The sequence below is a fragment of the Fringilla coelebs genome, assembly GCF_963513975.1.
Source record: "Fringilla coelebs genome assembly, chromosome: Z".
In the NCBI taxonomy this organism is placed as follows: Eukaryota; Metazoa; Chordata; class Aves; order Passeriformes; family Fringillidae; genus Fringilla; species Fringilla coelebs.
Window position 1 is genome coordinate 62,846,866 of NC_140031.1, and position 27,594 is coordinate 62,874,459.

The 27,594-nt window shown below is 39.8% G+C and overlaps 2 protein-coding genes across 2 annotated transcripts; both read right to left on the reverse strand.

The window, feature by feature from the left end:
- Positions 1–3,329: 3,329 nt before the first annotated feature.
- GTF2H2 (general transcription factor IIH subunit 2) lies at positions 3,330–16,350 on the reverse strand. The gene is made up of 16 exons (XM_084225589.1): positions 14,853–16,350; positions 14,544–14,658; positions 14,374–14,451; positions 13,390–13,426; positions 12,676–12,762; positions 11,804–11,854; positions 11,364–11,418; positions 10,513–10,618; positions 9,463–9,553; positions 9,216–9,303; positions 8,547–8,654; positions 7,345–7,408; positions 6,409–6,512; positions 4,501–4,603; positions 4,159–4,198; positions 3,330–3,736 (listed from the first exon to the last, which is right to left on the reverse strand). The coding sequence occupies exons 2-16, from the start codon at positions 14,597–14,599 to the stop codon at positions 3,617–3,619; spliced, it is 1,188 nt and encodes a 395-aa protein (XP_084081715.1). The 5' UTR covers positions 14,600–14,658; positions 14,853–16,350; the 3' UTR covers positions 3,330–3,616.
- Positions 16,351–17,273: 923 nt separating this feature from the next.
- MARVELD2 (MARVEL domain containing 2) lies at positions 17,274–26,205 on the reverse strand. The gene is made up of 6 exons (XM_084225605.1): positions 24,659–26,205; positions 23,195–23,227; positions 21,973–22,109; positions 20,989–21,160; positions 20,603–20,653; positions 17,274–19,704 (listed from the first exon to the last, which is right to left on the reverse strand). The coding sequence occupies exons 1-6, from the start codon at positions 25,736–25,738 to the stop codon at positions 19,588–19,590; spliced, it is 1,590 nt and encodes a 529-aa protein (XP_084081731.1). The 5' UTR covers positions 25,739–26,205; the 3' UTR covers positions 17,274–19,587.
- Positions 26,206–27,594: the final 1,389 nt, after the last annotated feature.

Genomic DNA, 27,594 nt, shown 5'->3' on the forward strand with positions numbered 1-27,594 from the left:
TGACAGGCTTGCGGGTCAAGGTAAGGACAGGCAAATAATTATTCACCAGTTACTGTACTGTTAGGCAAAACAGACTTAAACAGGGGAAATTAATTTGCTACCAAATTAAAGTAGGTTAATGAGAAATAAACCCAAATCTTGAAACACCTCCCTCCCACCCTTGTCTTTATGGACTTCACTTGAATTTTTCTCTACCTCCATTCCCCCAGCAATGCAGAGAACTGAGGCTGTGGTCAAATCATCAACTCTATTACTTCTTCTCCATCAGGTAGGACTCCTTACACTTTTCCCCTACTCTAGGATGGTCTCTCCCATGGGAGATAGTCCTCCATGAACTTCTCCAATGTGGGACTCCATATTGTGGGACTCTGCTTCTTAAGGACTGCAGTTCTTAAAGAACTGCTCTGGTGTGGGTACAGTCTACTCCACAGGGTGCCGTCAGTCCTTCAGAATCAGGCTGCTCCAGCATGAGTCCCCAACACGGTCACAAGTTCTGCCAGCAAACCTGCTCCAGGATGGACTCTTCTCTACATGGGGCACAGAACCTGCTTCATTGTGGATCTTCCAGGGTCACAGCCTCCTTCAGGCATTCACCTGCTCCGGTGAGGGGTCCTATTTTACGCCTATTCTAATGAATGCATTTTCAGCATTTCCATGCTTGGAAATTAGCTATGAGTGTTGTTACAGAGGGAAACTTCTATTCCTACAAAGAAAATGTAAACTGGAAGGAAAGTGAGGGCTCTTGCCTTCTTGAAATCCACTCCTTTCCACATGGCAGCACCCTCTAGGCTCAAAAATTCTTGCTCCAGTTGCATCCTTAACCACACCACAGAGTGTCTTCCTTGAGCACTTCTGTCTGAAACCTTTTACGCAGCATTTTCAAGACCTACAAGAATTTCTCACAGGCCTCCTAATAACCTCATTGATTGATCTTATGGCACATACAGTAAATAAGCAAATAAACAAGAATTAAGAAGGTAGGAGCTTCCCACAAGCAAGGGAGACTTGAGAGCCAGTGAATCCCAGTCAAAGAGAACAGGTGGAGGGAAGATTTCCTCCACACTGCTTTAAATACACAGGACACAGATGGAAGTCTTCATACACCAGAAAAATACTGCCTTAGTAGAGATTTTTCAGGAGCTGATGTTTCTGGTTTGAACTGTCCTATCAATGAGAAGTGTAGGAAAGAACAAACCAAATTATCGCTGTGACCACAAGCTGATAATGGAGTATATGGCTGCAACTACAACACAGTTTTTACTTTCATAAATAGAAACTGGGTAGGAGTGTGTTATTTTGGTATCTAGCAAGAGAAGAAGGAGAATTTGGAAGTGTTCCGACAAAACCCTTTTATCTCCATTAGAAAATACTTATTGCAAAGGTGAAAATATTACCAGAAAACGCTGTCTCAAGAGGCTGTCACCAGCATCAGAATATGTAAAAGCCAGATGCTCAGAGCTTGAAGTGGCCTGCTAGACCAGAACAAACACTGTATGTCCTTTTTCTGTTAGTTTTTAGTAATAGGACTGCAACCATCTGACAGCACAAAGGGTTTATAGGGATTGTTTGACTCAGCACAAAAAGAGATGGAGATGCTCAACAGTCATTTTTCTGACAACACAAGAGAATGACTGCACTCTATCCAACATGCAGGTACTATCAATAGAAAAAGCATAGAAACAATGGAATGAAAACTGCCTGAAATAAGTGAAAAGTAGCATGTATAACTTTTATGAGGTGAGCATGAAAAATTGAACTAACATAAGAGGAGAGGTTTGGGTTTGTTACTTGTTTCTGTGTTAAGTTTCAACTGATATATTGTCATTTCTAATCTGACAAAAAACAAAGCTCAAAAATTTAGTTATATACACCCAGTGCAATTCACTCACTGATTATTTACAATCATCACCAGGTAACTCAAGAAAACCCATTGTGATGTATTGCTTCAGACACTGCACCTGTAACTTCCTTTTACTGAGGTGCAGCACATTACAATTCTCACAGGTTCAAGCTGAAAACACACTTTGAACTGACACTGCAAAATGGCAGTCTTGCATTTGTCTCAATTTCTACTCTTCAAAGTTCAGGTAAGGATATTTCCCCTCCTCCACCCACCTTACTGTCTGTTGCTCTATGGGTTTAGCCAAAGAGAGAAGATGATGTGCAGTTCTGTCAATTCAGTGTAGCTTCAGAACCAAACAGCGTGACTTTTTGTCTTCAATACTGAGTCCACCAAACAATAACTTGTATTAACTCAAGTATTGTCCTTTTGCAAGTTATCTGCCTTTCAGCAACCTTACCCTCCTACAAAAAAAATTGAAACTTAACCCAGACACAGGAGTAATAGAATTCAGTTAGCTTTGAGTTGCACCATTAAAACCTAAAATGTGTTTTCAGCACATTTATAACAGCTGTATTTGAGCTGGCTTACCAAATGCCAAGGTGGCATACTCATAATACTTGAAATTACTACATTAAATGTACACCAATTAATTGTTCAAAAACGTTTTTGTTAAATTCTTGCAAAAGAGTATTTTGATCTTGTCTTAGGTTACAAATGCAAGATGTGCCTGGGGATGTGTATTCTATCGCCATCTGTTAGAAGTGGGGCAGTTATCTTCTGTTAATTGGGCAGTTTTCTTTATCTCTTCCACAACCAATCCCCCCTCCAGGAAATATCCTCTGTTAATGGGTCACTGAGTCTCACTGCATGACTGATAAAAGTACATCATCCCATTGTGAGATGCTACGCCCTGGGGAGGGAGCCAAGCATTCCTACCTGGATAGAATCTGAGATTTGGAACAGCACAGGCAGCCTTTTCCCACTAGATTCCCAGAGGTGTACCAGGCCCTACACCACCACTGGACAGTCAGAGGAAAACTACTCTCCTACACCCTTCTACAGGTTCACTGCTTCAAGAGAATCACACCTATCACTCTAGGAGGACTGCAGCCACCATTCAATCACATTGCTACCAACATCCTGACCCACAGGATGTCAGGTCATATTCTGACTCTGTGTTTTTTATATTACTGCTTTTTTTTATTTTTCCTAATAATGAATTGTTATTCCTACTCTCATATCTTTCCCTGAGAGCCCATTAATTTCAAAATTATAATCATTCAGGGGGGTGGGGTGTACATTTTCCATTTCAAGAGAGGCTCCTGCCTTCCTTAGCAGACACGTCTTTTCAAACCAAGACAGATCTACAGAAACCCACCATCTACCAAAACTAGAAGTTTGTAACAACACATGTGCAAAATGTATTTTCAGGGCTTCTTTTTGAACAAGTAATGAAATGAAGATGAATCATCACATTATTGTAAAAAGCAGTTTTATCACTTTCACATTTACAAATATACATGTTATTAAAATAACAGAAGAAAAAAGCCATAGTTCTTTAGATAAGAGCAAAAAATAGATACAGATCATTCAAGTATTAAAAGCAATAAAATAATAAAAATAATATTTAAAGTAATAAAATAATTAACATTTGATCCTACTCCACTGTTCGTCCCTCTGTAACCATCTTGTTCAGAGATGCGTCAGTTAAAGCAATGGCTGAATAAACTAATCAGATTCATGCAAGAATGACAAAGATACAGCAATATGAGATCATACAGATACAGGAGCAGGGTGCTCGTGAATACAGCCAGGACAGCAGTGCAGCGAATCATGAACAAACAGATCGCATTCCACACAAAACGCGTTCTGACACACTTTGCATATGTACACCTGTGTGGGAAGGACAGAAAGACATGTCAAATTAGCAAAACTTATCATCATCACACTACAGTAGGGCAACAGTTACATCATCAGGATAATCTAAACAGACTACACTGCTAGCATCACAGAAACTCAACTGAATTAAATCTTCTGACAGCAAGTGCATCCGCAGGCTTGAGCTCAGGTCACTGTAAATGCTTCCAAAAAGCTGAGAGTGGAAGCTTTTTTTAATGCAGCTCCCTATGAAATTCCCTCCCACACTTCTCCACACTTTGCAGCCTAGAAAGTGTGACTGTTTAACACATAACTCTAGTTAACCACGACATTAACTTTCACAAGTATTTTTCTGGTCTTTAGAATGTAATGCTAAAGGATCATCTCTATTTCTCACAGCCCTCAATGCAAATAACAATGCCATTCAACATACTTACATTTTGATCTTTCATTTCTCCCTGGCATCCTTGACAATACCTAAAAGCAAAATTTTATATTTTAAATTAAAAAAAAAAAAAGAGTCAAAACTGTGCAAATCAATGTTTTAGAAAAGATTTCATACACAGTAACAATTTCTGGCAATTACTTCAGCTACTCAACTGAACTCACAGATCATGGAAACTACAAGTACTTCTTAATGCCAGAGGTGCCCCAAACCACCCAAACACCCAGGATCTCCAGCAGCAAAGAGGTGCTGTTGCCAGCTATTCTTACTTTTGTGACAAAAAAAGTTATAGGATCCACAAGTACACTCATTATCACAAGTAAGATTTGCATACCGTTCCCCTTTGTATTCTTCCAGTGGAACTTCCTGAAAGGCATCTAAAGGAAACAAGTGATGGTAAGACCTAGCCAGGTGAGGCGCAGACACTAACGTAAGACCTGCAAACAAAGAGACACCAAAATTGTTACAAGGGAAGATTGACTGAAAAGCTTTTCTGTATCAAATAAAGTAAAAAGAAAACATTGTATTTTTAATTACTCAGTCGTTGAGAGCTTCTAAGAACTTTAAAAAGTAAAATTACTTTTTCCATTAGCCAAACCTGTAATCCAGTTTTAAATCCAAACACAAAGAACAAGCAAATTGATCAAATTTCTACTGAAAAGGTTTACCTCAGCCTTTAGAAATACATTTACAACACACAGTGGTGAAGTTAGGAAGCTCCTTTTGGCAATGTTGGTTCTGCTGTATCACACCACCAGCTAAAATGATGCCGTGTTACAAAGCTCTACTACAGCTTGCTATACTACTGCCAAAACCACGCCACAGCCCCATTTCAGCTAACACAGGTATGCTGGTTTTTGTCACAGTAACTATCATGTGGCTGTGTCTTGGATCTATGCCGGAAACGGTTGATTAGGCAGGAGTGTTTCCTTTACTGCTGAGCAGTGTTTACACACAATCCAAGCCCTTTCTGTTTCTTACTCCACCAGTGAGTAGGCTCAGGGATGCACAAAGCATTGTGAGGGAATACCGTCAGGATTGCAGTCAACAGTGCATCAAGAGAACAAAGGGATATCCCATACCATGTGGCATCATGCTCAGCCTTTAAAACTGGGTGGAAAAGGTGGAAAGGGGAGAATGTTCAGGATGATGGCATTTACTTTCTCAGGTAACTGTTGCCCATGATGGAGTCTTGCTGACGGGAAGTGGTGAATGAATTACTTACTTTGCCTGTCTTGTGTGCACAGCTTTTGCAGTAACTTTTCAATTGCCTTTAATGCTACCTGTGAGTTATCACACTTTTACTCTTCTGACTCTCTCCCCCATCTCATCAGTGTGTGGGAGTGTGTGGGGCTGAGTTGACAGCTGGGGTTAGACCATGAGAATAGGTAGGGCATGGGTTGGCACAAACGTCTCACTCACTCACTCACTCACTCACTCACTCACTCACTCACTCACTCACACTGTAAATGTCCAAATTGTTGTTCTCCTGATCACTGCAGCTGTGGAGAATCCACTGCAGATATACAGGATTTCTATAGTTACTCTATCCCCTTACTGGAACAAAACCCATGCTGGTAGGAAAAACTTGAAATTAAACTAGGATAAAGTGACCCAAACCCATAATTATTTCATCCTCTATCCAAATACATGCATCCTGGTAATACCTACTGTGTTTCAGTCATATGCCTGTGGAAGCTAGGAGAACAGCACCCCCTCACAATATTAATATTATAAACCACACTAATCCTCCCTCCCACCCTCACTAAGAGCAATGGAGGGAGGCATCATTGGCTGCACAAGCTATTAACATTTGCAAAACCAAAGGGCTCTTGTTTACAACTCTACAGCCTGTCATGTGTCACTGTGCAGCCTGCCCTTGGAAATCTTTCACCCACATACACATGGAGGGGAGAGTACTCCTGTCCTCCTGCTCCAAAGCACTCTATTTTCATGGCCTTGCACAGAGGACTCTGAAACATGAATGTGTTAAGTTAAATGAGGATTCTTGAGAAGTCACCATTCCCATGTGCATCACTTCTCTTCCCCACTTTGCCTTATACCAAGGAATATGATACAGCTTTACTGTTACAGGTACAGTCCTGAGAGACACTTGTACAGAAATGCAGGACTCTTTAAGCAGAGATGGCTTTTAATTAGTAAGTATAGCTGAATTTTTCTACCCCTTAACTCTCTTACCATGAACTCCTGATTCATCTGCTCACCTCTTCTTGCCACTTACCACAGATTTTGCATTCCACAGGAAGCTCACAGTATTTGGCTCTGCACTGAGGACAAAAATACCCACCCAGTGTAAGACCTGGGTCACTGTTATTTTCCAATTGCCTACAGTAGAAAAAAACAATTTAGTACTTAAGAAGTACAAATAATGTTGTTTTCACATTAAATCATTAAAAAGCTTCACTAGATTGCATGTAACAGTTTAATGTGTGTCAGAAAACAATTGATATGGATAGAAGTCAGTGGCCAAATTTTCCCATAGGAACCAAAGACTAAATATTTTCATATAAAGAAGCCAATCTTTCAAAATAAAGATAGGAACAATAACTGCATGCTTGTTTCTTTTTAGACACAAAAATATTTTATTGCCTCTATTGCACATAGTAATTACTCCTTCAAATAGCACATGCTGTTAGACACTGTTTCATTCTGAAATTCAGACTCCCCTATAACCCTGGAAAACAATGATTCTTTTCATTGAGAAGTGCACTGTTACAGTCATCAAATGAGGCCTGTATTTTAAACTTCCCTTTAAAGTCATTTTAAGAAATACATAAAAAATACTTTATTCAGATAATACCCTTCCATCCTCATAATTATCTTTTATAATGACAGTAGTAATTAAATCAAGAACTGCAAGTAATTACTTAACACCTTGTAGCACCTGTGTGCCCCAATCACTGTGTAACAGAACTAAGTACCATTTACTACCTTAAAAAAACTTAAATGCAAATTATAAACACACATTTAACAGAGGATACTGTTAATACTGGACTTACCAACAGAAATAAAATGTCTACTGAGAAGTCACAAGACATGGTTTACTTGTTTTTTCAGATTATTTTGCAATACTTTCACTGTTGAGAAGATTTTCTAAATATAACTAATTAATACTGTATTCATATCAGCTCATTGAATTCTAATCAATGCTACTTACGCCATGCTAAAGGATGGCTTTGCATCTTGATCAGAGAGAGAAGCGATAGTATGCTGAGGAAAACCTGAAGAGAAAAACATCCCATAGTAACAATTTTAAACATACAATAATGTGTTAGTTTCTTACTTGAATGAAGAAGTTCAAAGATTATTCTAGACATTCAGGCCTATCTCTTTCCCATTGTTATTACAGGAGAACTGATACACTCTTGCTGTATCAAATTCTTTCCAAAGGTCTCTACCTACACCCACACCTCCCTGACTTTACTTCCCCTCAGCTGAAAAAATGTCTTCACCATAGACTGTGTTAAGTGAAGTGCACTGGAACACCATTTTAGAAGTACAGTTAAAAAGTAAAATATGTGAAATGGTAGGAAAGCAGAATGAGCAGCATAAAAATATTCACTTAAACAATAGTTTCTAATTAAGGAGGAAGTATTTTTATAAGCATCCATCCAGCCTATATTCACCTTCTAAGCACAGTATATGACAGATGAGACTACAGGATTTCTTGGAGACTGATATCTGTCTTTCTTTCTATCACTTATTTTTTTACAGATCATGACAGGTGAGAAGTTGGTTTTTCCAACTGCTGCTCAGGCTTCACCTAGGAGACGTAAACCTAGACATAAAAATACATGCATTCTTATCTATGGAAAGGGTGGATGAAAGTGAGAACTCAATATTCTACTTTAGCATTACAGTTCCCACACTGGTTTAACTCCAAGATTAAATTTATTGAGAAACAGATCAAGAAGAGAAAAGGTAATCTACTTACAAAAAGAACACTCAAGAAGTTGCTAATAAATGTGTACTACCTATGTTTTTTAAATCAATTAATAGTTGTAACAGTTGCTTTCTGCAGGAAAAAAAGCAGAGGGAGAAATAAAAATTTTTCACCCTTCATTTCTAAGTATTAAATTTATAACAATTACTGTGCCATCAATATCGTTCTACTTTGTTGTTTCTGAATTTTGTTCAGTAATTAGTCTTACTTAATAAGCTTTATTTAAAAGCTGACTACTATGCAGGAATAACATAAATAAAAGTGATACTTATCTAGCAAAATGAAAGTTAAAACACAAAAAAGTTACACAATGTCTTTATTACGTGTTTTACTATTTGTCTCTTCTTAACACAGAAGAGGCAAGTAAAGAAAAAGACTAAATCTCATGCTAGGAGTTTGACATATCCATATCCTACCCATTCGAATAAGGGAGCACTCAGAAGTTGAACTGGCAGGTGGAGGACTGACATGGTGCATCAGCAGTTCCTTATAATGACTTTCATCCAAGATCACATGGTATGTTCCTGTCACAGACAAAGAGATGCCTTACTATCAGGTTATGAGCAAAAAAACCCTAAAAAACCCCACATACTCCAAATGACAGAAAACAACTTAAGTAGAAAATAGAATTTATCCAAACCTGTTCCTAAAAAGCAGCCCTGTTAGTACTACAGTAAATGACAAGTTTTAAAACTTGTAATAACAGAATGTTAAAGTTGGTATGAAGGCACAGAGCTTTTTCACCAACATTACACTGTAGTAATGATACTGCAAGAGCTACCACTGCAGCAATGGATATTAACCGTTACACGGATGAAGTTCCACATCACATAGCTTTATATGTGGAACAAAAGGTTTGAAAATATATGTATTTCTTCTCTCTAGAGTTGCAGCTACCAGCTGACAATAATTTCACTTACTACTGCATATTTTATAGATTTGGGCAACTCTTTAATTTTCTGCTAGAACAACTGAAAATATTTATCCTCAAAAATATCAAAATCCAGTAATAAATATATAACAAATTACTTAATTTTGATTTTAAACCTGTGTTAGTAATATAGTTATGAAGCTCAGATACCTACCACCAGTTTCTTGGGCAAGTACTGTACAAACTCGAACTTCAGCACTTAGGCCGATGACAGATACTCTGATCTTTACTGCTTTTAAACACTTAAAATAGAGAAAAGAAGCATACTCAATTCATGTGCAGAACAAGAAATAGTAGGCTCTAAGTTTTGAACAAAAATTAATTGGTGATGACACTGCTACTGCCTGTTTTTCCTTCAGCAGTTTGGATGTTCAATGCAGAAGTGAACTTCGACTCTGTACCTTAATTAGATCATAGATGTTGGCTGGATCACATGTTGTCAGACTGCTGATGACTACCAAAACCTCTCTGCTCGTATGTCCTGGCATGTGCCTAAGGAAAGCACACAGTTAATTTAGTTATGCACACTAAGCTATTTGTACGATAACATCTCTAAGGATCTTAATGTGCTGAAGTCAGATGACGACATGATATGAAGTCCTCTATAAACTGTGGTAAGATCCTTGTCTGAGCACCAGATTTTCACCTTCTGAAAGCCAAACCTTTCCAATACCTAAAATACAGTATTTAATTGTATAGTTGTTACCTGATTATTTGCTGTAATGAATCCTTTGTACCTTAGCCATACTCACAGGTAAAATTCATCATCAAACTAGCACACTTCAGTAAGTCTTCTTGGCTTCTTAAAAAGCTCAAACCAGTTTTTAAGCGTAAATCCATTACTTTTAATTACTTCTAGTTCTTAGTTGAAAACTCTCTTCCTGCTAGTATTTAAACAGCTTTTCATGACACTGATTATCTGCTTTGTTCACTCAGTGTCTTTAACTGTAATTCTTTATTCAGTTTTCCACAAACTGGGATACATCTCAATACCTCATACTGCAAAGAAGTGCTCTGAATCTATCCTACCTAAAAATTGATCTTTATAAAGTATGCCAAAACTCTCACAAGATTATTGGGACACAATACTGTTTCTTTTCCTGTTCTCTTACACTATTAATCCCTAACTATGTCCTCTCTCATATCACAGCCCTTCAGTAAAAAAGAAGTGCAGTGTCTTTCATCACAATATGTACATACCATCATCAATTTGGTTTTCAAATTTCCTTTCTGTAAGAAACACACCCCTAAATACAAGCATCTAGTGGTAGAAAATAAACTTATGCACTACTAGAGTATTTAACTTAATGACTTGTATTTTAAGAGGAGATAAAGTCACCTTTTAAACACTCAAGTCAGCATGATGCAAGATGCTACTTAGAAAAAATTCTGTCTCTGCCTCTCAAGTCACAATCACAAAGAAAACAAAAAACCTCCTTGTATACACTAACTTTAAAGTCTGCATGGCCAAATTTAGGGAATTATACAGAGAAGGCTCTCCACTGCAGCTCATATCCACTGCTTTCTTCAGAGCAGTTACATGCTTTTTTGAGTTTCCTGTAAGTGAAAAAATGTAATCAATTTAACTGATACAACAAATTAAACAACAAAAATATTTAAAGTGCATATGTAATGAAGCGTACTTGTACAACAACAGGGACTGGTATCAGAGTGGAAAGGGTCTGTATTTTTCCTTAGAAATTGGCATTTTGATCAGAATGCAGAAAAGAGTAAAAAAGATTTTTACTCTATAGGTAGTCAAAAAGCTTAGAAGCCAAAAAGAGTAAAATTACTGTTGGGTATCATTAAGCACTCAACATGAGTGTGACATGCCTCACAAACAGAAAAAGAGTTTTGTTTCCTCTGTTATCCTCAAAGCATGATTCAAAGATTGATTGATCCTCAATTTCCTCAATGAAACTTGCTGAAGCCACAGAGATTGGCGTAACAGCAGGCAGGAACCAAACAAACTTTGACTTCTTAACATCTGATCAGATCTCACAAAAACTACAGGTGTTTTAACATACAAAATTAACAAACAGGGAAGAAAATTAACTATAGGGAAATTAGAACATATCTGAGTTGCATTCTGGTCGAGTCTTGATTGCAAACAATCAACCAATTCTGGATCAAAGCAGATCAAAATGTAAGTTATGGTTTCAAACAGCTTGCAATAATTTCTCTTTTAAATTAAAACTAATTATGGTAACTTCATTTTCAGCAGTGTATCAGGCAGAACTTAGAACACCAATGAAAAGGATAAAAACATCTGCAATTTAAGAAAAGAATACTACTTCCCTACCTGAGAGTTCTGTCATTTTTTCTGCTCTTTTACTCTTGGTTACAATTAAGCCAATCTGAAAAAGGGAAAAAAAAGATGAAACTTTTCTTAGAAAGTTTTACAATGAGTTTTTTAGAATTTTACTGTATTTTTTAACATCTTTATGGACCAGAATTATTTAACCATACAAGTCTATAAAAGTTTTACTTCAAGAGTAACAACAGCAGCACAACATGATGCATCAGTTTATAAACACTCCTGTATTTTCATGACTTCTGCCAAAAGCTACAAAAAGAAATCTTCCAAAATTCTAAATTGCAGAAACAAGAATTTCACTAGACAGATGAATAAAGGATAGGAAGATACACATAAACTGAAAACAGTTTACTTGGTAGTGTTATAACCAAACCTACCTTTTAAAATAGTTTTCTGTTATTTGTTTTTTGCATGGTTGTACATACCTGACTAACAGGATTCTGGTCAAAGTACTCTTCAACAAAATATTCCAATAACTATAAAGAAAAGTTAAGGCAGTTAAAAATTAATTATACTTTTAAAAAACTAATTATACTTTTATTACATATGCATTAAGGAGATGCAAAACATCTACTAAACTAAAAGCAAAACAAAATAGTTGGGTAACACAAAAAGGGGGAATGAGCCTTTTCTTTCCATTCTTCTTTCACCCTATCCTCCTTCTTCATCCCTAGTAACATATTAAATGAGATTTCAGAAACGACACCCCCCCTTATTCATGTTCTGTGTTGAAGTTCTAGATTCCTGCTGGTTCAAATGGAGGTTTTCAATGTACCAAAAAGTACTACTCTGTAGAAAACCACTAAAATCTAGGATTTCAGGCTCAAGTATTGTTGGAGAAGACCATACAGAACACAATGTACACAGTTCAAGTGCCCCACAATCTGAAACAGCAATCCAGTTCAACACTCATCTAGCATCCTTTCAAATAAGAATTCATAAAAAAACCCAACTGTAAGAAAAAAATAGAAACCAATTCTAGATGTGTAATGAGAACATGTCATCCCTTATTTTGGGCAACACCTTATTTCCACATAGTTTCCAAATGTGTCTTCCATAATATACCCATGCAAAGTGTTTTTACTGTACAGAAGTACATGTGCAAGGCAAAATAATGCCACACAAATTTTACTATTCTAAAAACAGGAAAGTGACAGGCAGAAACAAGGAGACAAATGTAGGGATGAGAGATGAAGCTATGCAGATACAGGAGACTGCAATTCTTTGAAATGCAAAATGCAACCAGTTTATAGAGAAATGGTGGCTCAGTAAGAAAAAACGTTGAGTGTAGGAATACCTTCAGAGTGCAAGTAAGTCTGTTCGGTTTTAAGTCCTGGTCCTCCATCGTTCTTGATCCATCAACAACCACGTAAAGGTGACGCATCTGCATTTCCACCATATATGAAAATCACTCACAGAATACGTATTGAAATGAATTCATTATTCTATTTACTTTAAAAAGCCACTACTTCCTCCCTCTGACAGGGAAGATTCAGAAGATCAAGAGGTGCAATTAACAGCAACTGAAAAGTAACGCATTCTTCCATTTTTTTCTTAAAATGAAAAAAAACCCCTTCTCTTGAAAAATGCACACTGCTCTTCTTCTCTTGCGACTCTCATGACAAACTACAAAACATGCATAGTTTGAACATTCAGATCTTCATCTGAAGAGCTCAGTCTTGTACAAAGCAATGTGGTTATTTGCAACCCATTTCCATCATCTCCATTTTTCACATGAAGAGAAATGGACAGTGTGAGCACGTGTGGTCTGACTTCTGCTGCCAAACACACCCTGTGTGTCAACTCTCCAACCCTGAATAGACACGCTTCACATACACACTGCCAACAAACAAAGAACGCTTTAAAAAACCAATGAATAACAGCAGAAACCACAAGGTTTGGTATGAAGTATGCCAGGCCAGCAGAAGTGTATTTCAGATCTGGCATACCACCTCTAGCCAAATAGTTTTGGACTAGGGACAGGAAGAAGAGTGTTAAAGTATTTACATACCATTCCAAGCCGAACTTGTCCATGGTGTTCGTAGAGTCTAACAAAACACAGGAAGATTTAAATCAAATTCAAATGAGTGAATGGCTCCTAAAAACAAAAATCCAAACAAATCTAATACTACACTTCTGGCTAAAATGTAGAAGCAACAAACTGCAGACATTTATCCGTGCTGAAAAACCCCACAGCTCAATCACAGATTTCATAGCTCACAGTAAATAAATAAGAACTACTTCTTACTACCAGGTTTAATGAAGCTTTAAAATTGTATCCAAATTTGACAAATCAAGTTCTAACATAACTTGAAATAATGCAAAACTTAGGATTTTTTTCTAGTAATTTTTCTGAAATTTGAAACAGCAATCTGTAACCATGATACCAGAAGGTAGAATCTGTTGTGACAGGACAACGGCCAATGTTTTTAACTAAAAGAAGGTTGATTTAGATTGGAGATACACATGTTTTTACCATGATGGTAGTAAGGCACTGGAGCAGGTTGCCCTGAGAAGCTGCGGATGTCCTATCCCTGCGAAAGCTCAAGGCCAGTTTGAATGGGGCTCTGACCAATCTGTCCAATGAAAGGTGTCCCTGCTCATGGCAGGTTGGAGTGAGATGATCTTTAAGGTCCCTTCCAACCTAAACTACCCTGCAATTCTCTGATTTGTATACTAAAAAAAAAAATTGATGGAAGATTCCTTTAAGCTGTGCAGATGGCAGACTGCTCTGCAGTGTTTCATAAAATCAAGACCTGCAGCTTGCATACACAAAGGATACACAGCTTGTATACATTCCGTGTTAAAAGATAAAAATCAATTTTTCACCTTTTTTTCTGGCATGCAACTGCCCCTCTGAAGGAGAAAGGCTATAAAAACATCCTGCAGGCATGCCTTATGCTTAATTCATCCCACAGAAAGCAGTTTCGGGAGATCAAGCCCTTAAAACTGACCAAATCGGTGCTATTAGCAGGCTCGTGGCCACACCACGTACCTTTTCCTCTTTGCCTTGAAGAGAATGTCCTCGATGGTTGCCTTCAACGACCCGGATTCGTCTTCCTTAAGAATTTCCCTACGCAGAATAGACTGTTACAGCGGGCAGAGGGGAGGTTTTTCCTCCTGTTTCGCCAGAAAAGAGAGAAAGGTGAGGGGGGAAGAATATACCATGTTCTTTCGTAGCCTCCTTCCCAGCGCTTGGTCCGCTCGGGCTCGTCATCCATCTCCGCGGCGGCTGAGGAGAGCTCGGGGAGACGAGCGGGTTCAGGGGTGACGAGGGGGACTGAGGAAAGAAGAGGCGGGTGAGAGGGGGTCTGAGAGGAGCCGAGGGACACTGAGCAGGGTGAGAAGGGCTGAAAGGGGCAAAGTGCAGCCGAGGGGAGCCGAGGAAGGCTGAGTAGAGCCGCAGGACACGGACAGGAACCCCGACCCCCGCCCGCAGCCAGACTCCGTCGTCACCAACACGTTGGTGCCCACCCTCTTCCGCCTCGGTGCGCCGCCAAACCGTCCCGGCCGCCGCCAGGGCCGCGGAGAGACTGTTCCGGGAAGGTTCCGATGCGTTTTCCGCCCCATCCCCACAATCCTGCAGCTGCCGTCATGGAGAGGCCGAGCGCCGAGGGCAGACGCCTGACGGACACATCGATGGAGAGGCCGAGCGCCGAGGGCAGACGCCTCACGGAGACATCGATGGAGAGGCCGAGCGCCGAGGGCAGACGCCTCACGGAGACATCGATGGAGAGGCCGAGCGCCGAGGGCAGACGCCTGACGGCTTGTGCGGGCGCGGAGCCCCGTGAGGAGCCCCTCGCTCGTGTGTCCGGGCACAGCCGCCAGGCTCATGGCACTGCCTGGGTCTCGGTGGCACTTGTGCAATTAACCGAAGACATTTCAGTAATTAATGGCGGAACGCAGGAGCTTGGAAGAAGCCCTGGATTTTAACACGATTGTGCTCATAAGCCGGTTAATGAAGGCAGCCCTCTATCACCCCGCCAGCAAAAGCAAGAAGTAGGTATATTTAGGTATTTTGATATTAAGTAATCATGTTTTCCATCTACCTAAAATATTTCTGAGTATTCATGTCGCGTCACCAAGAGTTTCCATTTCATAAGCACCACAGTGAGGATTAGTTCAGAGCTAGCTGAGCTAATTGCTGATTGCTCTGCAGAGCAATTAAAACTTTACTGGATACAGTGGAAGCATGCCAAGACTGGGTTTCAGCTCTTGAATTACAGGAAAGTTGCTGAACATCCGTTTCTAAGGAGTCTCACTCTGCATCCAAGTAAGACAATACATGAGGAAGAAAATATGTAAACAGTAGTAGCAGCCCTTGAACAAGACTGGGGCAAAACGAACCACTTCCGTACCCTTCAGCTTATAGCGTTTATCAGGAGACGTGTATAATTATAATGGAAAGAGAGGAGAAATTAATTAGCCTTCAGTTAAACCATACCTGGGAAAAAGCAATTATTTTTTTGAAGGAAAGCAGTCTGAAGACAGGACGAGAAGAATTCTTTGAAAAGCCAGGATTTGCTTCTTGGAACTGAAATAGTTGTTGTTTGAACAACTCCCATTAGAACATACACCCTTTTTTCTTTAGAGGGAAAAAGTCCAATCTATAAAACACTGAAATGAAGTGTCTTATAAGCTAGCATTTCAAATAAAATAAGTGAGAAATGAGACTTCTTTCAGAACACGAGTATTTTTTATTCTCAATACCAAGAATTTCAGTGCTGGACTGGAACACAGGACATACAGTAATTTTGTAAAACTTTATTGTACAAGTACTTGAAATCCCACCATGATTTTGAAATTAATAAATAACACACTGGACACCTTCTTTTATAATTTCAAAGCAATTAGGTTCTTCATTGCCATGAGCATTTGTAGTCACTATGCTGGCACAAAAGCTGGTCAAGCTATTGTGCAAGACAAAATTTTGGGTATGTTTGTTAGTCACTACTTTATGTGGCCTGAAAAACTGTACAGTTTAGTAAAAAGTATGCCAGTCTTGCCACATTTGTTTTGATCTAGGATACCCAACTGCTTACAAAGACAAGAAGAAACACAAATACAGTTTAGAAACTATGGTACTTCGTAGAAACATTAAGAATCTTGAACATCTCAACTTGCAGATCTGTGCAGCCAGGTAAGCATTTTCTAAGAGGAAGACTGAAGGATAAAACTTCTTGTTGTATGCACTTGGGGTTTGAGGACAGGCTGTAATTAAAAGCAAGCCCACTGATGTAAGGCAGTATTCCTTGGTGATTAATTTATGTGTTAACTACCTTCTGCAAAAACCCAGTCACATGGGTAAGACCACACAGCATATTGGTTACACATACATGCAAAAATGTAGGTTCAGGGCTGACCTAGAGGGACTGCACAGAGAGATTGAGATGATAATCATCTAAAACTTCAGTTTTGTCTGGAGTATGCCTTGTATTCTTTAAGAATATCAAGAGGCCACTTTCCTTTCCTTGATAGTTCTTGTGGTAACTCAGAAATTCTCCCATCACTTTCCTCCTAATTTCTGCCTTGCTCCAAGTTACTTCAGCTTCCAGCCATTAATTCTTATTTAATTGATCTCAATTTCTCTGAGAGATGGACATGTTAGAGTAATCTTAGAGTAACAGTTTTTCTCCAGCATGTCTGTAGCTTTGTAGACAAGACCCTTTTCAGTCATCCATTGGTAGGTCAGTGCAAAACCAGGGCACAGATTGTACACACCAGAGGTGCCTTAGCAGCCCTGAGTGCTGTAACAGACACAGGACTGAGTAAGTAATTTACTGTAATGGTTGCAGCATGTTGCTGCAGCCTTAGGATGGCCTGTGTACCTTAGGATGGTAGCTTGCTTCTGTCATGCTCTGCATCAGTCCTGTTTGGAACCCAAAAGGTGGGCAGAAGGGAGTATTACCCTCCCAGCTTCTCTTCCCAACATTTGGAAAATCTACTTGGCCACACCTGTGGCATCTTGCCGGGAAACACGAGAATCCACATACAGATGTTGGTATTCCAGGCACAGGTATGCTGTTACCTTTTCCCAATCCATTTCTTGGAAACCTGGTAGGAAAGAAGCAGAACGATGGTTCTCCACAGGCGATCTGTCTGAGGGACCAGGAGCCAGTTTCTCAAAGAGTAAACTCAGACCACTGTCAAAAGGAGCCTAGAGCTGGGTCTGTCCTACAGAAAGAAGACCTATTAAGTGTGCAGACTATGAATCTTCCAAAGAAAACCTCAGTCATGTTTATGAACACCAGATGATCCTCAAACTTGTGCTAATCATCTCCTGTTATTGATGCAATGCCCAGAATTCTCACTGAGAAAAAACGAGAAGCCTGGGTGCGAGAGGTCATTTATTTAGATTGTGGGAATTTGGACAAGTACTTCTCTTACAAAGAACAATTTAACAAGTACTCAGCACAACAAGTATAAAAATTTGGCCCATCTCTTTTATAAGGAAGAGAGGTTTCTCCTTTGAAATGAATACAAACCAGAATCAGAAGGAAAGGCACTGTAAAGAGAGAGAGAGAACAAGGCATTGCACTGGCTGTCACCTATTCTCAGAATGATGAAAATAGTGAGGCACCTTCCAAAAGATGAGACTGAAAGCTTTGAAATGAAGAGGTGCCAAATTTTCAAATTCTCTCAGTGTTCTCATGGCATCTTGTGCTACTTACTTCATCCACTAAAGCTCTTGCAATTAAATGGCTGATAAAATTGGAATGTCAATTTTAAAAGTGTGAAGGTGGGTGCATGGCCATCAGGATTGTGTGAATGATAAGGGTTGAAAAACCAGCAGGGCTACAATGGTCAGAGTGAGGTATGTTAATACATTTCCAGCAGTGAAGAGCAGAGGTAGTACTACCATGACCACACTAAACTGGAAATGACTTTCCTGACATTGTTCCTTTAAATTAAGGCAGAAGTTAAAACTTTCTTTCAAAGAAAAAACCAAATCATTAACAAAAATTTGCAGTAACTGTAATTAGAGCACCTTTTTCAAACAAAATGTCTTTATAAGCAATAGAGTAATATGGCTACACTGGTGGGTTTTTTTTAATATTAAAAAAAGTATTTCAGAACAGACAAATTGCAGTTGTAGAAAACTGTACAAAAACTATCAATGCTTCTAACAATTATAGTAAGTAAAAAAGTTAAAGTAAATAAAGATATGAAAAAGGATACAAAGAGAAAATTTACTGGCTTATGAAAATACTTGCACATACAAACCTATTGCCAGCATAATATCCCCAAGAAAATATAAAAATATATATAGAGTTTATGTAAATATGCTCTGGAAAGTATGTCTTTTAATACATTTTATCTGGCCTTCAAGAGGATACTAACAATTTATACTTTGAATGAGAATTCATTCTGCTGTACTCGCTCTTGAATGCCAAGTTCATTAACAGCTGCTGTATAGACAAGCTGTTACTTGCTGATGAAGAGTGAAGCCCTTAAACACAGGTGCCCCTAAGAGCATGATCCAGAAGGTAGGCACAGCACACTGACCTATAGCAACACTAACGGGACATTAATATGTCTCCTCCTATACCTCTATTCCTTTAAGGCCACGTATAGATTTGTTGCATCATCTCTAAAGAGGGCAATACTAAAACCAAACCCAGGTCCCCTGCCCCCAGCTGGTTAAATAAGAAGGTATTTTTTTCTCTCTTGCTAGGCAAAATTCAAGATGATTTCTGGTATAATTGACAGCATTTGGAAATACAATACAAAATTTCTTATTAAATTAGTTTCTGAATTGCCCAGAATATTCAACACAATCAGGCAGTGCATCAAACCCCACAGAGAAAGAACAGCTCAGCTCCTTCTGATATCATTAAGATGTCACATACAAATAATATCCAAAATTGTTAACAGCATTTCTGTGCAAAGTTTCCACAAGGTATGTGGGAACTGTTTTCTCTGGTAGGCTTTGCAAGTTTGCAAATGAAGTATTTTCAAATAAAGTATTCATATTTAAGAGGCCAGGATTTGCACTATGAAAGCGGAATGTTAGCAGCATTTTCCTAACTTACAACTTCAATTACAATTGGTTCTGCTTACAAAACCTATCAGTAATGTACAACATCCAAACATATGACAGTGATTAAGTAATCCCCATAAGTGTACTGTTCAAAGAGTAAATAAATAGGTTAAAATACACATATCGATTTTAAAACCAGAAAATAGTATTCATTAAGTGAAGGCATTACTAAGTTTCTACATTCCAGTTCATAACTTTATCATAGTCCTGAATTCGTTGTTTTATGTGAGAAAGCTTATTCTTCAGATATTCACAACGCTCCTTTTTCTCCAGAAATGCAGGATCCTGCCAAAAATACAAAAACCTATACATTAATATATTAGGCTTTCAGACTCTTACAAGAATACTCTATTATTCTCTTCTTGACTAAAAGGACAGTAGGTAAATATTCTCAAAAAAATCACGCTCTTTTTCCCTGGCCCTTTCTTACTTCCTGCTTCCCCCTTACTTCATGAAAGGCCAGAAGAAAATGCTCTGCCTTTATATGCTGTGGTTACTTAGTAAATAGAGCTGTTTTAAAGCAGAAATTTGCAAATATAAATGGCATCCTACTATGTAATTTAGATTTTACACATGTATTTGTTGTATGTGCAATACATCCTTCCCCCCAAAAAGCAATGAAGCTTAACTAACATGGACATAAACTCTGAATTCCATGGAGAAAAAAAATTTGTAATGCATAATGTTTTTAATGGAATACAGATACATATTTGCTGCCTGCATTTAAAAATTACAAAGAGAAACCTGTTGGATTAGACTGAAAATTACTTTTTTAGAGTGTCTAAATTCCATGCCTCAAAAAAATGCAAAACTTCTTTTCAAGCGTAAGACTATGTTTTCTGTTTTTATCCATTGGCTGTGTCAGTCAGTGAATATAATGGAACTAATCTTCTGAATGCAGAATGCTAAGAGGTAACATACTCTCAGAAGATGAAAATGCTTGACTCTTGGGTGGTGGTTTGGGGTTTTTCCCCACATGAGGCTACTGGAATCATTATTCTCAAAAATTCTCGTTGGCATGAGTGTATGGGTTGAAGTTTGCTGAAGTTTTAGAAGACAAAATACACAAAACACTACAGGTACCCTGAGATACTGAAATCTGCCTAGCTTCAGAAGTATTGTCTGTTTACACTCTCTTTGCTAGTCATTAGATTCAATAGCAATGTAAATTTAAAACACTTACGTTTTTCTTCTTCTTGTATTCTTGTAGAACTTTTGATATCCTTTCCTGTTCCTAATGAGAAACCACAGATTTTTAAACTTTTAGTGTGCTCTATATATGCATGTAAATACTACAAAATACTCATCAGAATTCCTACTTGATCAATACCTTGTGGTTATAACATTTAAGATGCAAATCTTGTATTTGAGAAATAATGAAAATACATCAATTGTGACTCACTAGAACATAAAAGCTACTAGTATGAAACCAAGAAACTAAAACCCCCAGAAAACCATGTATAGGTCTTAACTATTAGAAGACATTGTGCCCTAGCTGAGGACAGTCAAAAACTGCCTAATACCACCTAATACAGCTATTTTCCTTGAGCCCATTTCACAGGTACTTACATATATACTTTCAGGATGGTGTGGAAGCTGTTTCAGCAATGCATCCAGCTCATCAAACTTTCTTAATACAGCATTAACTTCCATAGACAGTTCTTTATACTCAGCAAACTGATCATTGAATACTGCTTTGTACCGGTCTCTCATTTCATTTGTTTGAATTACAGGGTATTTCCTGAAAAAAAAATATTTTAAGAATTAGTTTTAGAGATACAACTTACTAACAATATTTAGACTCTTCACCTTGACAGAGTATTTCTGTATTTTTTGCTAATCTCATAACCTGCTGAAATTTGCTTGTCTGTAAAGCATTGAAATCAGAGAATCACAGTTTAACTGAGTTTGTAGGAGATGTCTGGAAGTTATCTGATCTGACCTCCTGCACCATCAGGAGCACTTAGACCAGGACTATGTCCAGAGAGCTTCTGGTATCTCCAAGTACGGAGACTCAGTTTCTCTGGGAAATCTGTGCCAACCCTCAAAGAGAAAAATACTTTCCTAATATTCAGATGCAACCTCCCTTGTTTCTATTTGTGCCCATAGCAAATCGTATAAAAATTAATTTATTAATTGGAAAGGCCTACCCTTTAAAAGGGAGCATGTTACCAACGCAGCATTAGAAAGTATGAGAGTAGTCAAATTTCAGGACCTAAAAAGGCAATTTCCCATGTATTTTAGTTTTTTCCTCTAATATCTATGTAGTGGTCTTCTGTTCCTTTGGCAGTTAATGTACTTGCTAGATTATGACATTCTCTTTCAACATTTGAGGTTTGTGGGGGTTTATTTTTGAAATTAAGACTCCTTATTTACAGTTAGTGGTCTTATGCAACTGATACCAGCCGCATCCTCTCTGCTTTTTAATGTTAACACACAATTAGAAGTTCCCATAGCAGGTGCATGGAAAAGAAACCATTGGAGAAATGCAGAGTGAAAAACATTATTCAAGAATCCTCCACTAAGTTGGTCCATCAAAATCAAGTCACTTACGCTAAGTAGTCTGGCATCACTATAGGTTTAGGAATGTGGCCTGCAGGTATATGACCATTAAGTAGCTCTGGTTTTCTTTCCAGTGATTTGAGCTGCCTGTAACTGACTTCTTCCCTTGGTCTGTCATCACCTTCATACTGTTTTAATAGAGAAAGAATTTGTTCTTAATGAAATCAGTTTTACATAAACCACAAAATACGCAACTTTAAGACAGAAATGCATGTATTGAGCAGCAGGAGAAGCAAATCACAGATACTTCTTACAACTCTTATTGTAACTAGAAAATTAGTTTAAGGATTTACAATAATGCTTCTCACACATATTTCTTTTAAGTTTGTCCTAACAGCAGTACAGATAAATACTTCTGGAGGTTTGCAAAGATTTGTTTGCACGTCTTAAAAATACAGTGTAAGGAAGTTTTCTTCAGTATTTATTTAATTTGTGAATGAACTGGAATAATTCAGTTTTTTGGAGTTCCCTTTTCTCCTTGTTTCCTAATGCACAATTTATCCCTTGATCCAGAAATAAAAAAAAAAAAAGTAAAATCTTAGAACATAAACAAAGGATCCTGATCCAGTACTGAATCAACAGAGAAAATAGTGGTAGGAAATTCACAGTGTCTATCAGGAGACATTTAAGGCTGAAATGAATACATTGTAATTTCTCTGGAAAGCCCATACAATCTTTGCAGTATATGCAATGACACCTTTTGTGGCTGAAACACTAACACTGCTGAGGCTTTAACTGGCAAGGGGGTCATTGGAGCAGTCCCAGAGACCAAGGAAGAAGCTCAACTCACAGGGCACCTACACTGTGCTTCCACTGGCTCTCCTGAAAATTACACTCACAGCCAGGAATAAAGAGAGACTCAAACCTATCATGCATCAGATGACCTGCTGTTTTAGTCATGTCTGCCAATCTCTGTGATAAATGCTACTTGTCACCTCATAGAAAAGGTAAGAGCACATGGAGAGGCAGCCATCAGATCTGCTATTTTACAATTTTGCAGATTTTATAACCTAGCCTAACTAGGAGTAAGTTCCTTAGAAGCTCCTTTTGAATCATCTAGACAGGAGACTGCTGTCCAAACTAGCTTAAAAAACTAAACCTAATCTCTTTGAGGTCAAATAAACAAATAAATAAATTAATTAAAATAGTCACAAGGAAAAGAATAATCATATAGAATTACCAGTAAACAGAAAAATAAATTCCTACTTCCTACCTTCTTTTCTGGAAAAGAGGATTGAGTTTTCATCTATCAAAAAAAGGGGAAAAAACTAAATTTTATTTTCAGCAAAAATAGTATGGAAAAGCACAGACCTAAAATTTAAATGCTATATAGAAAACTATATTTATACTTAGGTATGATGAAATTGAACATAAGAAATATTTTCAGATCCACTATTTAAAGACTTGTTTAAGGAAAACAACCACCCAAACCCCAGAACAACAGGATTTCCCAGAGCACAGCTGTAAGGAATAGCTTGCAGGAAATACTCCATCCACTTCTCAAGCTCCTTTATTATTGTTTCACATTCCAGCCCACGTTAACTCACTAACACGCTGAGCCTAATTCATTGCCTAGAACACACAACAGTGCACTAACCAGTAGCTCAACCTGCACCTGTTTTGCACGGCATTGTCCAGTCTCTAACCTCTATCATTAAAGTATTCCCTTTAGAAATGTCTAGTAAGTGGACTAAAAGAACTTGAATAGTAACAGGGAAGAATGAACACCTTGTGTACAACTCTGGCAATCACCTCACTCTTGCAGGACATACTATCAGTTGGTTAAAAAGCTTTTATTGAAGAATTATAATTCATTTTCAAAAGAAAAGTCTCAATTTTATGCAAGATGTTGAACTGGAAACCAGCATTAAATAAAACTGCTGCAAATCAAACTGCAGTCACAGAGCAGAGGAAATGCAGCTTTAAACTCATTCCTAAAATCCCTTAAAGGCAGACCGCTCCTTAATTTAGGCTTATGCACGTTTCACATGCATTAATTTTCATGCTATATTAAGTCTTACTCATTTTTAAAGGGTCTTTTGGTGATATTTTTAAATGAAGGAAGTTTTACACAAATTACTTTGAACTCTCTAGGTAAGAGTGTTAAATCTCTACTGTTGCAGTTTATCATTAACCAGGCAAATACCGAATGCTTCTAATATGGGCAAGGCCAGCAGTCAGGCAAAATATTTGACATGAAAAAGATGTGGCTGACTGAAATTTGAGACATCAAAATCTATCCAAGGCTGTTACTACTTATATTTGCTGATAACTATTGTAAAGAAAGCTGAAAAAGCATTTAGAAGTTGTTTGGAGATTTGCTTGCAAAGTAAAAGTATTTCACATTCTTAGGTTTATTCACACTAGCACTTGATGTGCTGAACACACAGATTTCGAATAAATGCTAGGTGGCTTTAAGCCACCTAACCCTGCTGAACAGATGAACATTGTTCGTTTCTTCCTTTGTTTGGAAAATACACACTAGGAAGTAGTTAATCAGCTGACTCAAGAAGAGAGCCCAGTAAGAAGAGAATAGAGCCGGGTCCTAACCCAAGGTGAATTCTAAACATTAAAAAGAACCAAAAAACAAAACACGTCCAAGACTTTGGATCATATGGTACCCGGTAGATGGAAAACAATAACTAATGACTTTAGAAAACGATAACTAATGACTTACCTCCTGTTCCATTAATTCCCTGTGCCTTCGGGCCCCTTCGTGCCTCCACAACTTTAGGCAAACTATCGCACTAATTAGATAGAGGATCACCGTGACAAACAAGAAGATGATTGCCGCAGTCTGACCGCCCTCCACACGGCAAAAAGCCGCATTTATGGGCGTCTTAAACAACTGGTAATAGCAGAGCCCACCTCGGTTGGTATCGTTTACGTACACTATGGCAGCTGACATGTACAGGATGAACAAGGCCACATTGATCCCAAACTCGGTCAGAGGCCACCAGTTGGAATCGAGGAGGATAGTTCGGTAGTACATAGACATGCCCAGCACGAGTAGCACTATGGTGACGATCCACGCCATTCCCGCCACCACCAGGATGAAGGGCGTTTTGGGTCCGCTGTAGGAGTATCCCCCGTAGGCGCTGCCCGCCCCGTATCCGTAGGGCTGCGAGTACCCGAACATGTTGTACCACTCGTTGTCCTTGTGTACGTAGGCGGTGACACAGGCGAAGACGGCGGCGCCAAGCAGCAGCTCGGCCACGCCGAGGATCCTGAGCAGCCCTGCCCAGGACTTCATGTAGGCGTACCGCTGGTGGTACTCCTCCACCCGCTCGCTGTAAGTCTGCCCAGTGCCGGCGCGGCGCTCCAGCGAGCCCGAGGGGTCTCCGGAGGGCAGCATGGCCTCGGCCTCCTTCCGAGAATTGTAGCTCCCGCCCGACCCCCCGAATGTGTCCATGTAGGAGCCAGGCACCGTCCTGGTCCCCGGTTGCAGCGGGGCGGGAGAAGCAGGCGGCGAGCACTCGACCCCGTCCGAGATGTACCTGATGTCGGAGGCCGTGCTATCCCAGCTGGAGCCGGGGTGGCGTCTCCCTTTGAAAAAGTTCTTCCACGAGTCCGGAATGAACCGCCGAACGGGCTTGAGCTCTGCCGGCCCGCTGGGGCCCGGGCTGGCCCCGCCGGGGCCGAAGGGAGGCTGCAGGGGCAGCGGGGGCGGCGGCAGCGGGGCGGCGGCGGACCCAGGGCTGGCCCCGCGGGGCAGCGGGGACCTGCCGGGTCGCCCGCCCTGCGAGCTCCGCGACATGGCCGGCGCTCAGCCCGGCCCCGAGCGCTCCCCGGCCCCGCTCGGCTCACCGACGGGAGGGAACTCCCGCAGGGTCCCAAGGGCAGCCGGCGCCGGAGAAGGACGAGCCGAGACGAGAGCGCCCACTGGCCCGGGAGCAGTCGCCCAACACCTGCGGCACCCCGGCGGCCTCACCTGCAGCGGCCCCTCGGCCTTCGCCCGGGGAGGCGGGAGCTTCCGGCCGGGAGTGGCGGGACCGCCCCGGCCAGGAGCGGCGGGAGCTTTCCCGAGATCACGGCGCGCCGGCGGTGCGGTGCCGGCGGGGCGCGGCCGGGCCTCGCAGGAGGGCTGGGCACCGTGACTCGCAGCATGACAGAATGGGTCAGGTTGGAAGGGACCGCAGAGGACCGTGTGTTCCAACCTGCCTGCTGAGCTGCTCAGAAAGAAAGATATTCTTCATATTCAGGTGGAACTTACTTTGCATCAGTTTCTGCCCATTGCCTCTTGTCCTTTTGCTTGGCACCACTGAGGAGAGCGTGGCTCTATCCTCTTGATACTTTCCATTTAGGTACTTCCAAATATTGATAAGGTCCCCTCTCAGTCGTCTCTTCTCGGGGCTGAACAGGTGCAACTTCCTCAGCCTTTCCTGGTAAAAGAGATGCTTCAGTCCCCTCATCATACTTGTCACCCTCCCCTTAAGGAGCTTCATGTCTCTCCTGTACTGGGCATCCCAGAACTGACACAGCACTCCAAGTGGGACCCTACCACGGCTGAGTACCGGGGCAGGATCACCTGCCTCGACCTGCTGGCAATGCTATTCCTAATGCGCTCCAGAATCCTGTTGACCCTCTTGTCCACAGGGGCACTGCTGGCTCATGGACCGCTGCTTGTCCAGCAGGACTCCCAGGTCCCTCTCCAAAGAGCTGTGCTTCAGTCCCAGCCTGGGTTGGTGCTTGGGCAGCACCTGGCACAGAGGTGGCCCAGTGACAGGGAAATCCAGGGCACTGAGCAGTCTCTTTGGACAAACCTACACTTCTGCCATAGTTTTTCAGGTTTAGGAGCTGAAGAAGAAATCTGGTGTGCTGCACCGTTGTCTTCTGCAAATGGCTTTCTACATTCATCACAAAATCTGCAGCTGAGTACAAAACAGCATTAATGCAGTAGGAGTTTTATTTACATTGTCAGTATGGGCTATCAACTTCAGTCTCCTCTTTTACAAGGTTTAAAATTCCAAACAGTGCTCTTTTTTAAGATATAAATTTTAATAAAATGTTCAAATGCTCACAATTTACCAATTGTGGACTCTGGAAACAAACTGTACAAATGGAAAGTAAATAAAAATGTGTTAAAAATAAAGAGTTATTCCTTGATTTAATAAAAAAGAAGGTGTTCTTAAAAAAATAAGTTCTAAGCTTACTAATCAAAATACCTTTGCAGTAGTGTCTTCCTAATATCTTGCATGAAAGAAGTCTGACCTGAGAAAAATAATCACTAGTACCATATTGGGTAGATCAAAATGCACTCAGAATTAAAGACACTAGAATATAATTATTTCATATGCTTAGTTAAGTGGTCCTGTTTATGCTTACATTATTTTGGATACCAAAGTTGATGTATCTTTGAAGCGTTTCTCACATTTTCATAACATATTTACAGATTGCTTCCATATAATAATAAGCCCCTACAGTCCATAAGCTATGTATTTATCACACAGTTATCATTACATACCTTGAAAAATTAATTAATCCAGATGGTAAAGCCTTGGTTAAGACATAAAGCCTTTTATTAGAAGTAATTAACATAGCTTAGTGACCCAGATGTCTAAACACTGTTTTTTCAATTACATACCATACACAGTAATCACCTGGTACTTGCCT